Here is a 14,893-nt window from a genome sequence, read left to right on the forward strand (position 1 = left end):
ACTAATCTCCCCTAGAGGAAGAGTGAAGTGTATCTCCATCTTTATTCATGCTTTTGTCTCCACATCCTCTTCATGTGATGTCCTCTCCTTACACTAGATGGCGCCACGCACCCAGAGAAGGAAACATCCGCACTCATGAGCTCACAGTCAGGCTTCAACTCAAACAGTGTTGAGTATAAACAAAGTGTCAATGTAAAGAAATCAGAGTCTGAAGTCCTCCACACCTTAATGTTTGTGTCTTTATGGGTGACATCATGTCTCATTATCTAAAGACAGGCACGCTCGTTTGCTCTTCAGCTTCAGTAAAATTGTGCGTTTGCAGCTCATTCATAGATTCTACATATTTATAACCTGACCTCCTTCCTGCTGCTGTGACCTCCTGCAGCACGAGGAGTTTATCTCATGACCCCCTGACATCAGGGGGACACAGGAAGACTTCTGCTAAAACAGATACACTCCATTTGAATTAAAAAATATATATACTTATATTCAGCCTTTCAAGTGAAGTCAGTCAGAGATCCTCGTAAAGCAGAGAGAAGGCAGACTTGGCAGATGAGAGTCTCTTCAGGACGGAAACACACATTTAGAGTTTTGTACCTTCACTGCCTGAATGCAGGAGAGAGAAACACCCTGAGCAAGTAACACTTTAACATGTACACACACTCTATGCTGTATATGTAACAGACAGCTCCAAGGACGTCTGTCTGTCCATCCATCCATCCCAGCAGCTAACAGTCTCACTTAGTTGTGCACTGATTTCTTTAAACATGACTATTTATACATTGTTAGTTCATTCCAAAATATATTGGATCTAAATCTCTCAGTATGTTTAAGGAGGAACAAGTCTCTTTTAGTGTTTCAGCTCCATGCAGTTGAGTCTTTACACACACACACACACACACACACACACACACACACACACACACAGTAGGTCAGTACTGCTTGAGCCCAACAGCAGCTGGATCCTCACTGTCGGGCCGCGGCCTGAGGAAGCCCAACAGGACCTCGTACGTGACGAACACCACCATGTTCACGGGGAAGGCTCGCAGACAGTTGATGCCTAAGCTCCTGAAGAAGACTCCGCCTCCCTCCACTCGCACCGTCTCGCCTATGCAGTGGAAGAAACCTTTGTACCGCTTCTTCTCTCTCACGCCGTCCATCTGCAGCCGAGCTTTGATCACGTCCATGGGCGTCCCCACGGTCCAGCCCGCCATCCCTGCTAGTCCACCAGCCAGCATCACCACGCTCCAATCTGTGAGGAGTCAGAGGAGGGGAAGATTTGATAGTTCTAGTCCTTGGTACCATCCTGGCAGACGTGTCTCTTTCTTCAGGCAGACCACAGAAGCGTTGCTCACCTGGTCTTTTGTTGACTCTGTCTGCCAGACAGTCACAGATGGTGGTGTAAGTCAGAAAGTAGGTGGCAAAAGAGGGTCCGTCCCTGAGCATAAGGGGCAGAGCTCCTCTGTACAGCCCCCGCACGCCCTCCTCTCTGAGGATGCTCAGCAGGCAGTGCACCGGCCCGTGGTACCTGGGTTTGGTTCCTCCTCGCATGGACTCTGTCTGGCACTGGAGGCGAACTTTAACGATGTCACCTGGTGACATCACTGAGATCTGAGGGAGCCGGATAAAGAGAAGAGTCATTACAACATCACACAACGTCAATGTGAGAGGAACTGATTCATAACAACTGACGCTCAACTTCTCCCACATGACACACAGCCACATGGTTACAGGATCTGATGATTCCTGTAAAAAACCCTTCATCACTTAGTCACTAAAAGACAGAAGCTATGACTTCATGTAGAGGAGCTTTAACAGGTGTTCATGGATCATTGATCATTGAGAACATTGTTCCACTAAGTGAACTCCAACATCTCCAAAAAGCTCTAAATAACAAAAACATAATGTCCGTGACCTCTAATGTGCGTTACCTGAGCCACGCCCCCTGCCAGACCAGCCAGGAAGACCTCCAGCTTGCTGTGTGGCGTTCCAGGAGCTCCTCGTAGCTGACTCATACACTGCAGGCAGTTCCTGTAGGTACCAAACACCACCGAAGAAGTCATGGAGACTGTGGTGATGGGCAAGGACATGCCTTTGAAGAAGCCGTTCACCTGAGGACGAGTCAGAGTGAGCAACACAACAAAGGAGTCAGAGCAGCAGAGGTGAACTCAAGTAAGGGAAGGAGGCCTCAGAAGAACACAGGAACCTGACGAGGGGTGTGCTGGGCATGACCTTGTTCATGTGTGGGTGGGTGGGTGTGTGTGTGTGTGTTTGTGTGTGTGTGTGTCTCTTCATCTCACCCCCTCTTTGGTAAAGGTGGTGACCCCTCCCTGCCATATTCCAGTGAAGTTCTTTTGGGTTTGGATGCGAACCTGACAAACATAAAGTCAGTGATGTCATTCAGCCATCATTACATAATGTCACCTTTTTGATAAAGTGCCATGAATATCCTCCTCTCTTACCTTCACTGTGTCCAGAGGGTAGCCCACTGCAACACCACAAGCCCCTACAAAGAGAGAGTAAAGGACACGTCACACACACACACACAGCTGCTTCCACCGTAAACACCACTGACAGGGATCACACACACACACACACACACACACTCCACAACCTTGAGGAAAGCCTTCCCAGGAGAGTGGAGGTTAAAGCCTCCATGATGTTGGAATGTGAGGTCCAATAAGCTCACAGGTGTGACGGTCAGGTGTCCATACACTTTGTCATATATATATATATAACAGAATAAAGTTACAGCGTCTCCCTCTTTCGGCACAACGTTGAGCGTTTAGTACCAAATAATAACGCACAAAACAACAAAATCTTAACTCAAACAACTTCACTATCCAATCATCGAATAATATATTGACATTAATAAAACAAACGAGACGATCATTCTAAAATGTTTCTGTGAACCAAATGTTCTGGTTAACAGCAGCGGATTATGTAAACATTGACAAACACCATTCGTACGCGCGGGCCTTTCAAAGTAAAACGCTTCCTGCTACATAGTGACTGCCGGAAAACAAACATGTCAACGTTTCAGTCACACATTCCTGAGTAGCGCTGTTAGCTACACGCTGTTAGCTACACGCTGTTAGCTACACGCTGTTAGCTACACGCTGTTAGCTACACGCTGTTAGCTACACGCTGTTAGCTACACGCTACTCATTCAGCTCTGCGGTGACACGCTCAGGCTGATCTGACCTCACAATCGACCATGGCGGAAGTTAATGCGCGCGCACGAGGCGGCTGATCTGTTACCTGCAAACGATCCCGCCACAAAATCAACAATATGCATCCTGTGAGGTCGCGATCAGCGTGGACAGCATGGACTCATCCTGTCCTCGCTTCTGTGGCTGCAGCGGCGTAATGACCTCGCTTGCAGTGTGTTGCTGTTTGTGTGACGTCTCCTTTCACGCCGAGCCACAGTTCCGACTTTGGCCGAAGATTGCCGAAGTTACGAAGACCTCTAGCTCGCCGATGACCTTTAATTCAAATGATTAGAGAAGGCGACGCAGCGAGAAACACTCGTCGCGTCTCATTTGTGCGTCTCAAAGCGAAATAAGTACATCTAAAGTTGTAAACGACTTCAATATAAGGATTGTTCAAGGACAAATCATGATCATTTGGGTAGAAATTATTGTGCATTTTATGAAGTGAAACAGCTGAAAAATATTTCTTCGAGCGTTATATGATTCAAATATATCGGTCTTCATTTAAAAAAAAAATCTAAGAAATAGTATCAGAATAAAATAATAATACTACTAATAATAATACATCCACTACATGAAAAGGTGAATTATTTAGTCAACAATGTCTTTAGACAATGTCTCAGATAAGTGTGTAATGGTGACCGGATGTAGTAAAGTAAATAAATTAAATGAATGGTCTCAAAGTCGTGTTGTTTCTTGTCCTTGTGTGTGTGCGGGACGTGATCCTGACTGACCGTTCAAAAGCAAAACATCACGCGGACCCCTTGACGCAGGAGGGCCCGCGCGCCTCTCAGCCAATGAGAGACGACGCTGACGTAAGATGCGCGGGTGTCGCCGTCAACCCGTCAATCTGATTGGCCAGAAATCCCATTCCGGTAATCCCCGCCCCCACCGGCCGCTAGCTGGCTGCTGCCATATAAACCTGCGGGTGCGTGTGAAGGTTTGACTGTTTAACACTGCGGCGGCTCACGGAGGCTAGAAGCTCCGAACGAAGTCATATTATAACAAACTGAACGAGTTTCAGAACTGTTCACATAAAGTAGAAGCGGCGTGTTTGGCGAATGTACCTGCTCTTAAAGGATAATAAATTTTTAACCGGCGCTAGCTAACGGAGGCGAAGAAGAAGAAACCGGTTTACACTTAATTCAGTATTATTGGTCGACTTAGGCGTCAGATAGCAGCAAGTAGCTTCCCCATATTAAACACAGGCTTCCTCCGGCGTTAGTGACTCAAAGATAGCAACCTGACGCCATACGGGTGTGTTGCTGTCTCCCCGCCGGTCAGCGTTGCAGAGCGGTGATGGACTTCGTTGCTGGTTGCATCGGAGGTACGTAAACGCACCATGTCACTTAGATCCCCGCTTCTCCTCCTGGGTTTGTTTTGTAACACAGAGTCCCGCTGCTCCTCACGTTTGGTAACTCGGTTATTATGGAATTATCTGTTTCACTAAGAGCCCCAAAGTGTTTAAAACGCCTCCAGATATCTGCCAGATGGGTAAAAGTTGAGCTGACAGCTAATGAGGCCATGAGGCAGGATATCTGCTGTGTTCTTCCTCTGCTGGGTTCAAACATGGTGGCTCTGCACTCATCAATTATTTAACCATGTATTTACATTTTCCATTTGAGGTTTAGTTTTAGGAGTTGGGTCTTAACTCCTGTGAATGTATTGTTCCTAATCTTTCATATTTGATACATATTTGAGCCTTTATGTAAGCATGCCTGTGCTGCTGCAGGTTTGTTTATGCTTCTATCTGCACGCCGTTCTGCCTCGTGTCCCTGATGTCCTTTGTTCCCCCTGCACACAGGATCCACACAGGTGTGACCTGTGTGTGACAGCTGAGATGGCCTGGCCTGTTCAGAGTTTCCACTCACATGCCACACACACACGCCCCCTCTACATGCCAGTCATATGTCGTTAAAGTGGACATCAAAGACTGAATGGTTTCCTGCCATCTCGTGATGGAACCAAATGAGAAATGACTCGGATCATGTTTGTGGAGGTGACAGGAAACAAACTAGCAAGAACACACCAGTAGTCTAACCCCCCTCTCAGACTGTGGTGACTTTCTAACTGCTGTGGTGTGACATTTCCGTCCTCTATGACGTCAGTGTCAGCGCTCCAAACAGAAGCCTGCTTGTGTTCTTTTCCTGGCTTGCTGCTGTGGGCTCACGCGTGATTGGCTCTTTATCAGGGCTGCGTGTGACAAAGCAGGTGATTATGGGGGATTAGTTTGCTGCAGTTTGTTGACACTGACGGTGACACACTTGGCCGCTAGGCTGAGCTTTGCCCTGAGATGCTGAAGGCTCTGGACATTGTGGGCGTGTCCTGGCTGACACGCCTCTTCAGTGTCACCTGGAGGTCAGGGACAGAACCCAAAGTCTCCCTTATGGAGGCGGCTGGTAGGAGCTGAGGTCAAAAGGTTATTGGTGCCTGTGGTCTTGTGTAGTGTAGTTGTTGTGTAGTAGTCTCTTGGTGCCACAGGGGTCTCCTGAAGCAAGAGACCGGTGCCCGTACCCTCCCATACCCGTCTGCTGCTTCAGGAGACCCCTGGGCCACCCAAGACCCAAAGGCCTCCTTTTCTCAGCTCACCAAGTCCTGATGTGTGACTTATCCATTATTGATTACAGTTGGATTGAAATGATCAGAATCAATCACTCGTCCGTTACATCTCACTGCTGTTTCATTTGTCTCCAGGTGCTGTTGGCGTTTTGGTTGGACACCCCTTCGACACAGTTAAGGTAGGTGAAGGGTTCTTAAAGAAATATTACAAATGTCACTTAAACATGCACAGAACACGCAGATGTTCTGACCCATACACCTTTCTGTTATCCCCCAGGTCAGACTGCAGGTCCAGAATGCAGATAAGCCTCTGTACCGTGGGACCTACCACTGTTTCCAGTCCATCATACGTCAGGAGTCGGTACGTGCTCTCAAAAGCTGACATTTGTATTGTGAAGACAACATACAGAGGGTTCAGGGTCAAAGGTCAGCGTGTCACTTTAAGGTCGGCGTATGTTTCTGTGGCTGCAGCTCTGTCAGTCCTGTTTGTCTTTGAGCTCAGAGTCACCTGATAGTGGACCTGCGTCAGACTGTCCCGGCCCGGTGACTGAATGAGGCCCGCTTAAGTTATGAGGCTGACGGGAATGCTCACGCGTTCTGTGGTGGTTACCATAGCTACTGCTGTTGTTGTCATCATTTGTGTTTTTAACAGTTTCTTTCTAGAATTGCTCAGTGGTTTCTCAACGCTGTGGTTTGCATTGCAACATTTAGTCGTGTCGGAAATGTTTGATAATCAATAAAGAATCCTGTGACAAATGGAATGTTCAGTGGTTTGTTACAAGGAACCAATCAGAAATGCTGCAAAGTGTCTTTGTAAGTAAACAATGTCCCTTGATGTCAGTCAGTGTGTTTACGTGTATTCAGTACTGTAAATCAAATGGACTTTAATAAGCCGTCTCCATGCACAGCAGCACTACCTACCATTCTGCCTCTCTGAGTATACGACGTGTTGAGTAACGAGGCACGAGGCAAATCTGCCCTTTGAGGAAATGCACACGGAGGAGACACTCTGATTACAATCGCATCATCTGGGTCTGTTACTCAGACTGAGCATTCTGCCATCTGTGCCCGTTTCAATCACATTTAGGAGTCATTTGATTATACGGGCGACTAAGGCAGTAAATCGGCATTTTCAAGTTTTAAAGTGCAGGAAAACCAAGTGTCTGGCTGATGGACGTCATGATGTGCTGCGTGTTTCGGTTGAACACCCTCTTCCATCTTTTCCACAGGCGTTCGGGCTGTTCAAAGGTATCGGTTCCCCCATGATGGGCCTCACCTTCATCAACGCCATCGTGTTTGGCGTCCAGGGCAACACCATGCGTCTGCTGGGAAACGACACGCCCACAAACCAGTTTCTGGCCGGCGCGGCAGCGGGGGCCATCCAGAGCGTCATCTGCTGCCCCATGGAGTTGGCCAAGACCCGCATGCAGGTGCAGGGCACGGGCCAGAAGAAGTCCAGCAAGAAGAAGCTCTACAAGAATTCCCTGGATTGTCTGGCACGCATCTACAAGCGGGAGGGTTTGTGGGGCGTAAACCGCGGCATGCTGACCACCTTGATCCGCGAGACGCCCGGCTTCGGCGTGTACTTCCTGGCCTACGACGTCCTGACCCGCCATATTGGCTGTGAGCCAAACGAACCGTACCTGATCCCCAAGCTGTTGTTTGCTGGAGGGATGTCGGGCATCGCCTCCTGGCTCTCCACTTATCCCGTGGACGTGATCAAATCCCGGCTCCAGGCGGACGGCGTGGGCGGGGTCTACCAGTACAGCAGCATCGTGGACTGCATGCGTCAGAGCGTGAAGAAGGAGGGCTACATGGTGTTCACGCGAGGCCTCACCTCCACGCTGCTGAGAGCCTTCCCTGTCAACGCTGCCACCTTTGCCACCGTCACCCTCATCCTCATGTACGCCCGGGGGGAGGCAGAAGAACCAACGGAGTGCGAGCCGGCTCAGCCAAACCCCCAGGAGCAGATCCAGCAGCACACTGAGCCCTCCAACCTGTGACGGCCCCCCACGGCTCAGCCTCCTCTATGGCACTTAACAACTTAACAACACAGACTTGGTCCAGCTTTGAGCCCGTGAACGTCTCCTGTTTGTTGACTCGTTTCTACAGTAAAGCAAAGTTAAAGACAGGGAAATATAGATATTCTGAGAAATTTCGTATTCTTGGTTTGCCTCTGAGGTTAAGCTCACGTTAAGATGAAACATTTGAACTTTGATTTGATGGCAGAGATTTAACAGAAGTACATGGAATTCAATTGGTTTGTAAACTCTAAAGCAGTTAGTGAGGTCGTTCAGGGGTTAACACCACTGGGCGTCCCTCTGTCCTCTGGTGGCCATGTGGCGTGAGGTAGGGCAGCTTTCTCTCTCAAACCAGACTGAAAGTGTGCTACGTTATTCCCATGTACGAGCCCATCTGTTACTGTGTGGAGATTCCAGAAGCTCACAGGAGAACCAGTGGGTACATGTGGGATGGTATTCCCATTTAAAGGATTCACTGCTTTGGGATTTCCAAAACAAAGGCACACTATTTGTTTTCCCTTCCAATGTGAGCATTAGTCTAACCAGGGACCGGTTCTGACTGGAGGGGTCCGGCAGCCTGGGATGGCTCTGGACCTGAGTGTGTACAGTGTAGACACTGAGAGTTGGTTTGTAATATTACTGTCTATCATAAATATGCAGTGTGTAACTGCATCTGTACATAAGCTTTATTTTGTGTAGTTTGGTTTTGCGTATATATAGGAAACGTTTTTCCTGCCTTATGATGTGAATGCAGGCAGTCCCAGAGTTACAAACGCCCGACTTATGAACCTCCTCTCCTCATGTACCGACCTCCATGAGGCCTGCTCTCCTAAACAATCCAGGGGACGACTTTGCGCCCGTGTTTTCATGGGTTCGTTGGCCTGAGGGAACGGGAACAGGGGGCAACACTGTTGCTGTGGGCATCGGGTTTGACTCATTGACACCAAGTTCGGCTTAAAGATGTGAGACTAGACTGGAAGTTCAGACCTGAACCTGTTTGTCACCGGGGTACTTGCCTGTGTTTCTATACTGTATCCTCTGAATGTATCACGTGATCGGGCCGCGTGAAGATGTCGACGCCTCCTTTCAAACCCAAAGCAACCATGTTGCAGCAATAATCAGGTTGTTCCTAAAGCACTGACGCTCTGGAGTTAGGTGACATTGCGCTTTTTTCTGTCTGGTTTGGTCGTCTGTTGGCGTGTTGTTTTACAGAATCATGTGGAGTTTGGTTGTAGTTTTCCTGCTTTGTTAGAATTGAGAAGCACAGAGATGAATGGAAGCTTTGGCCAAAATGTACTCAACGTTGTAGAGAGAGTTTCTAGGCCGGATCCTCCATGACTCCACAGGACCCCCAACTGTGACGTCTAACCTTAACCACAACCTTAAACCTCAACTTCAAGTAATGCAGATAAGGATCAGGTGAATTTCTTAAAGGGATTAACATTTCTGACAGTAGTTGGTACGTGTTGATGTGTAGGTTAGTGTTGTTGAGACACTGAAGCTCCAGATGTGCAGGTGGTCTCTTTGAATGCTATCAGTGTATGAATGGGTGAGAGATCTTTGAGGTCTTACTTGGGTGTAAAGTGTAAAAGCGTTTCTTTATAAGCACAGTCCATACACTGGGATTTGAGATGATAATGTGATGAAGCTGCATACAAAATCAGTAGGATTCTTCTGTCCCTGTGATGCAATACAATACCGCAATCATGGTGAGGTCCATGAGGAGACGGAGACATTTACATACCTGTTACCTGTGACCGTCTGCTGTCTACTACTGCTCTGCTATCTGAGACTCTCACAGGTTTTTTATCTCCAGTAAGAAGGGGTTGTCATCAGAGCAGATGGTATAGCTCCCCCTGGTGCTGATGTGATCAAAGGTCTTTTTCCAAGCACCTTGTCAAGCTGCTCGTTGGTGCTGAACCACAGCAAGTACAAGAGAGCGGGAACTCGCATATGCACAGGAACACCGTATGTTGAATGTAATGCTCCGAGGAAGCCGAGAGAGGATGGTATTAAACTGGGGTTTAGATTAAATGGGGTTTAGATTAAATGGGGTTTCATCCCTGTTGTCTGGAGATCTTGAGAAAATTCTTATCTCTGGAAATCAAAGTTTAAACAAGGATTTGGCTCCTCCTCTCTCGACCTCTGTACTGAACTGCTTACGGCTGCTGAGATACTTCAGGATCTCCATGGTTGGGTTCCATTTGATGGTGGCTGCTGACGAGAAAGGGATATTTTTCTTGTTTGTTGAATTTGCCTTGATCAAACGATGATCTTAAACAGGAGCGTTTCTCTCCTGTAGGTACTAAAGGTTGTGAGTGTGATCATCTCTTATACACAGGAACACTTTTGATGGAAAATGCAATATGTACAGGATGTCTGAGGTTACTTTAGATTGTCTGGACTGTTTTGAAGTGATTGAAAAAGTCTATATCTTGTAAAATGTCTGCATTTGTGTTGTTTTGGACGTTCGATTGGTTTGTCTGTTACACTGAGGATATTCTAACTATAAAGTTGACTGCATATTTTTATATTGCACTGAAAAGCTGAGCCAGTTCACCTGTTTGTCTGGATTAGTTTGTACATAACATATAAATAAAACAGACTGACTCCTCTTTTCTGGTTGTCTCACTTCACATACACACACCACTCACTACAAAAAGAAATCATTGGTATACAATATTACATGTTTACATTGCGTTTAAATGTTATATGTCAATACACTGCTCAAAACAATAACGGAGATACTTCAATTCTGTTCAATTTAACTTTATACAAATCACAACAAACATTATCTTTAAATAGGGTTTTTACACTTATTACATTTTCATGGTGCGTTACATTAGTTATTACACTGTAATTACGCTAGTGTCATTAATGTTATAACTGCTGGAGAAGAGGAGGTAGTGGCTCAGTGGGTAGTGCTTCCGCTTGGGAACCGGAGGGTCGCCGGTTCGAGCCCCTGCCGAGGAGCCCCTGAGCAAGGCACCGAACCGTCAATTGCTCCCCCCTCTGCAAAGGGTGGTAATGTAATGTAAGTCGCTTTGGATAAAAGCGTCTGCCAAATGATCGTAATAATAATAATATATATTATAGAAGAACACATCTTCATTTTCAACATCATGGCCATCGTTCTCTCAAGTGTCTCACGCTGGTCATGTCAAAATCAGCAGGTTCAGGATGTTGGCAAACACAAAGTGACATCACTGTTGAGGAACATCTTTAGAGATTGAAGTGAAGTTGAAGTCAGGCTCAAGCTCAGGTACAGGATGGCGGGGACGCTTCGTGTTGTGATGCTGCTGCTGTCACTTCTTCCTTTAATCCAGACAGGTAAAATGAATTTATGATGCCATAGCTAGTTACCATAGTTACAACAGGTGGAGAAACAGTAGGAAGTTTTTTTTTTTATATCTGCTAATCTCTTACAGGTGTAAATGGACAGGATAATGTTATATTAGCGAGACATTACAATATTCACTTCCTGTGTCATCACGATGTCATCTGCTATCTCATATGGGAAATCAGCGCCAGTGAACCAAACGTTTATATTGCTTTAGTCCAAAATGGAGTGATTCAATCCAAACTCACAAACCAAAGCAATTCATGCACGCTGCAAACCAATAAAGTGAGAGAGGACATAGGAGAATATCGCTGCCAACAGAGACCTGACACCTTCTCTCAACACAACAGTGAGCACAACTGAGCTGACATTACATTTAAGGAATGAAAGTCTGCAGGAGCGTAGTGCAACAAACAGGCTTGGTTGTGTGTGTTTCAGCTCTCTCGTCTGCCTCAGAGACAAACGTCACGTCTCTGCAGTGCGCTCTTCTGGGGGGCAGAAGGTGCACCACAACATCAGGGCAACGGGTCCAGCTGCAGTGGGTGGATGAGAACGGCAACGAACTACAAGACTCCTCTGATCAGCTAAGATATCGCTCAAAATGTAATGTAACTCTAACTGTCGGTCAAACACTCGAAAACCAGAGGTTCAGGTGCAAGGCGACTGTGGGCATAAAAGTCCAGACCTCACAGGCGTTCCCTATCAGTATGAAAGGTACATTTACTGCACACAACAGATACAGCAGGTACCAGCAGGAGTAGGCAGGGAGTAAATAATGAAATATCTTCTTGTTTTAAGGCAGAGGAAAAGGAAGAGGCATCATACACGCATCAGACCCTGAACAAGGTACAGTGTGAATCTGGCAATACTGTGTCCGTTGAAATTTAAATTGAACAGCATGCATTCCCTCAATGGAGACATTGCAGGGTGAAAGATCACAGGAAAACACTTTGTGGCAACAGTGAACATATTTGTACCTAATGTTCATTAGAGGCTTTAACTCATGTTCATGGATCCTTAAGGGTCCGGTCTTAATGAACACCTTAAAGCTCCAGCATGTAAAAACATTGTCCTGAAGATCATCCCATGATTTGTGAATCATATTTCTGCATTTGCACTTATTTCAATTTGCATTTCCAGGTGGAAACCAGGATGCGATCGGGGCGGGGGTGGGGGTGGGGGGCTGCGTGGTGCTGACAGCTCTGGCTGCTCTGTTTGTCGTCAAACGAAGAAGAGCGAGTAAGTTTCTCTGTAGGATCTGGCGCAATGCTTTCTGAATGGAATTTTGTTACACATCCTGTTTGCACAAACTAACCCACACATGTACACATACACTCTCACGCATGAACACAGCCACACACACACGCAGACACACACGTCAGATTGCATAATTGTACTTTGTGTTCTTTGCAGTCACTTGTGTGCCAATCTCACTTGTTTGTTACTCACAAGGGTTTCTACAATTATGCTACTAATATAAAAATAGATCAGATAGCTTTGTTACTGCAGTGTCACATTCATAACAATCAGCCAGTAAAATCACAGATTATGAATAAAATACAAACTATCAAATATAATAAATAACTATATAATGTGTAAAATGTCAACAATATACAAATCAATATACAGACATTAGAAACAAATGACACAGAGAATATAAACACTAACACAAACAACAAATGGTTTTTTTTAAGTAAAGTAACTAGAAAAAACAAAAACTGACACTCAAAATATGAAAAACTACATAAAATATTAAGAAAAATAACTACATAAAAAACATTTTTGAATTTCACAGCTCTAATTTCAAAATGAACTACACAGAAAATAAAAACTAACTACATTCAACATTGAAAACTGAGTACACAAAAAGAACTATAAAATATTTAAAAACTAAATTTCTTTAAACTAACCACAGAAAATGTAAAAACCAACTCCTAATAAATTATTAAATACTATGAGACATATTTAAAAACTAATTATACTTAACATATATCGGAACTAGCTCAACATAAAATGTACTTAAATTAAAATGAACCTCACATAAAATATATAAAAAAACAGAAAGTTTAGAACACTAACTACACTTAAACTTTGAAGTATTACTGCACAAAACATATTCATAAACTAAACAGAATATATTACAAAAACTACACTTTGAATATTAAAAACTAACTATGCATTAATAATTAAAAACTTTTTTAAACAAAATATACTTAAAAGTGAAAAATAATACAAACAAAAACATTTTCAACAATACAAAAATATATTGTATATTTTTCAGCGGCATCAGGGGGTCGAGCGCTCATCTGGGGACTGGAAGGTTGCTGGTTCCACTCCAGGTCTCCTTGCTCCTCTGGAGAATGTTGAAGTGCTGTTGAGTAAGCACAAAAAACATAAAAAGGAATCATACATAAAAGACACAAAGGAATAAGCCGCAGTCTGGCAGGTTGGTGCTGAAATGCGGAGCTCCTCTTCGACCTGTTGGGGGGTCGCTGGGGACACTGATGAGGTCGTCTCTCTGCATGGTTCCACTCAGACAGCAAAGGGGCAACGTGGGGCTACAGCAATACGCCAAAAGGAACTAGATATCAAATACAACTATACAAAAACATTTAAAAAAGCTAAACTTAAACTATATTAAGAATATAAAAAAATACGTCTAAAAAATAAAACATAACCCAGCCAAAAATATTTTAGAAATAACTGCAAGTAAATATTTCCTATCTTTGGGGGCATCATGGCTCAGGAAGGTGGAGCGGTTGTCAAGGGAACGGAAGGTTCATGGCATCAGTGAGTGTATGGGTGAATATGAGCTAAATGATCCGGGATAAAAACATGCTATAATTAATTCTATGTCCAAAAACTAACTACATAAAATATCAAAAACTACAACGCAATTCATCCGAGGCGAGACGGCGACCCTGGTCCCAACAAATACCTGTCGCTCCCTCCTTATATAATTTCAGGTTGTCTTGGTGATTATGTCATTCCCATTGCACGATGTAATCTAAGTGCAATGGGAATTCTGTGACGTAATCTCTATTGATCCCCTGACCTCCCAATCCAGACCCAACATGACCTAGACATCAGATATACAGATATACTGAAATATGTATTCATGCATTGCTGACATCATCTCGTTGTCACAGACAGCCTGCAGCTGCACGATGACACCGACCGCACGACCTGCGACGATTATGTAAGTTCCTTCTCTCCTCAGATCAGAGAGCACAAACAATCACTCGAACCCACTGAACCATTCTCAACTTGTGTGTGTGTGTGTGTGTGTGTGTTTAGGATGGGGATGCAGATGACGTCATCTATGCTGATATCATTCTCCCCACCAGACAAGGGACAGTGAGACACATTGAGTGTCAGTCCACTGAGTACGCCTGTGTCCGCATTATGTAAATGTAAATACATCATCATCATCATCATCATAATCATCATAATCATCATCACTCTCTCAGTCAACCCACCACACCCACACCCACTACAGTCAATTGTCTACAGCAGGTTATTGAAGCAGTTTCCATGGTTATAAGGGTTAACAGCTCCTGATCCACAGTGACAGGTACAGAATGGAGTCAGACTGAAGCCACTGAAACGTGCTTGGTTCCTCAGACACATTCAGGCTCCAGCTGAGAGCCCAACAGAGGAACTACAGGAGCTACAGGAGCTACATGAGCTACAGGAGCTACAGGAGCTACAGCCTCAGACTCACTGCTCTCATGTGGCTTTGCTTTAATGTTTAAGAATTC

The 14,893-nt window shown here is 45.1% G+C and overlaps 3 protein-coding genes across 8 annotated transcripts; 2 read left to right on the top strand and 1 right to left on the bottom strand.

The window, feature by feature from the left end:
- Nucleotides 1-212: 212 nt before the first annotated feature.
- Nucleotides 213-3,420, bottom strand: slc25a47a (solute carrier family 25 member 47a). Its single transcript, XM_076139885.1, has 6 exons — nucleotides 3,262-3,420; nucleotides 2,463-2,506; nucleotides 2,301-2,372; nucleotides 1,932-2,111; nucleotides 1,356-1,611; nucleotides 213-1,252 (listed from the first exon to the last, which is right to left on the bottom strand). Exons 1-6 carry the CDS (start codon nucleotides 3,296-3,298, stop codon nucleotides 933-935), a joined length of 909 nt encoding a protein of 302 aa, XP_075996000.1. The 5' UTR covers nucleotides 3,299-3,420; the 3' UTR covers nucleotides 213-932.
- Nucleotides 3,421-4,152: 732 nt separating this feature from the next.
- Nucleotides 4,153-10,407, top strand: LOC142990145 (mitochondrial basic amino acids transporter-like). Its single transcript, XM_076139884.1, has 4 exons — nucleotides 4,153-4,539; nucleotides 5,907-5,950; nucleotides 6,049-6,132; nucleotides 7,001-10,407. The coding sequence occupies exons 1-4, from the start codon at nucleotides 4,512-4,514 to the stop codon at nucleotides 7,772-7,774; spliced, it is 930 nt and encodes a 309-aa protein (XP_075995999.1). The 5' UTR covers nucleotides 4,153-4,511; the 3' UTR covers nucleotides 7,775-10,407.
- A 624-nt stretch (nucleotides 10,408-11,031) lies between these two features.
- LOC142990149 (uncharacterized) lies at nucleotides 11,032-14,893 on the top strand. 6 transcript variants are annotated; one of them, XM_076139889.1, is made up of 8 exons: nucleotides 11,044-11,122; nucleotides 11,221-11,481; nucleotides 11,571-11,846; nucleotides 11,931-11,978; nucleotides 12,273-12,371; nucleotides 14,282-14,331; nucleotides 14,430-14,545; nucleotides 14,701-14,893. In XM_076139889.1, exons 1-7 carry the CDS (start codon nucleotides 11,062-11,064, stop codon nucleotides 14,541-14,543), a joined length of 909 nt encoding a protein of 302 aa, XP_075996004.1. In that variant the 5' UTR covers nucleotides 11,044-11,061; the 3' UTR covers nucleotides 14,544-14,545; nucleotides 14,701-14,893. The 6 variants fall into 6 exon arrangements, 5 of the variants coding, with proteins under 5 accessions (XP_075996007.1, XP_075996004.1, XP_075996005.1 ...); XM_076139890.1 differs by having other exon boundaries at nucleotides 14,757-14,893; XR_012960752.1 differs by having other exon boundaries at nucleotides 11,038-11,122; nucleotides 11,937-11,978; nucleotides 14,430-14,893.

This window comes from Genypterus blacodes, unplaced genomic scaffold (genome assembly GCF_046128005.1).
Source record: "Genypterus blacodes isolate CSIRO-AG114 ecotype Tasmania unplaced genomic scaffold, CSIRO-AGI_Gbla_v1 ptg000476l_1, whole genome shotgun sequence".
Taxonomy (NCBI): Eukaryota; Metazoa; Chordata; class Actinopteri; order Ophidiiformes; family Ophidiidae; genus Genypterus; species Genypterus blacodes.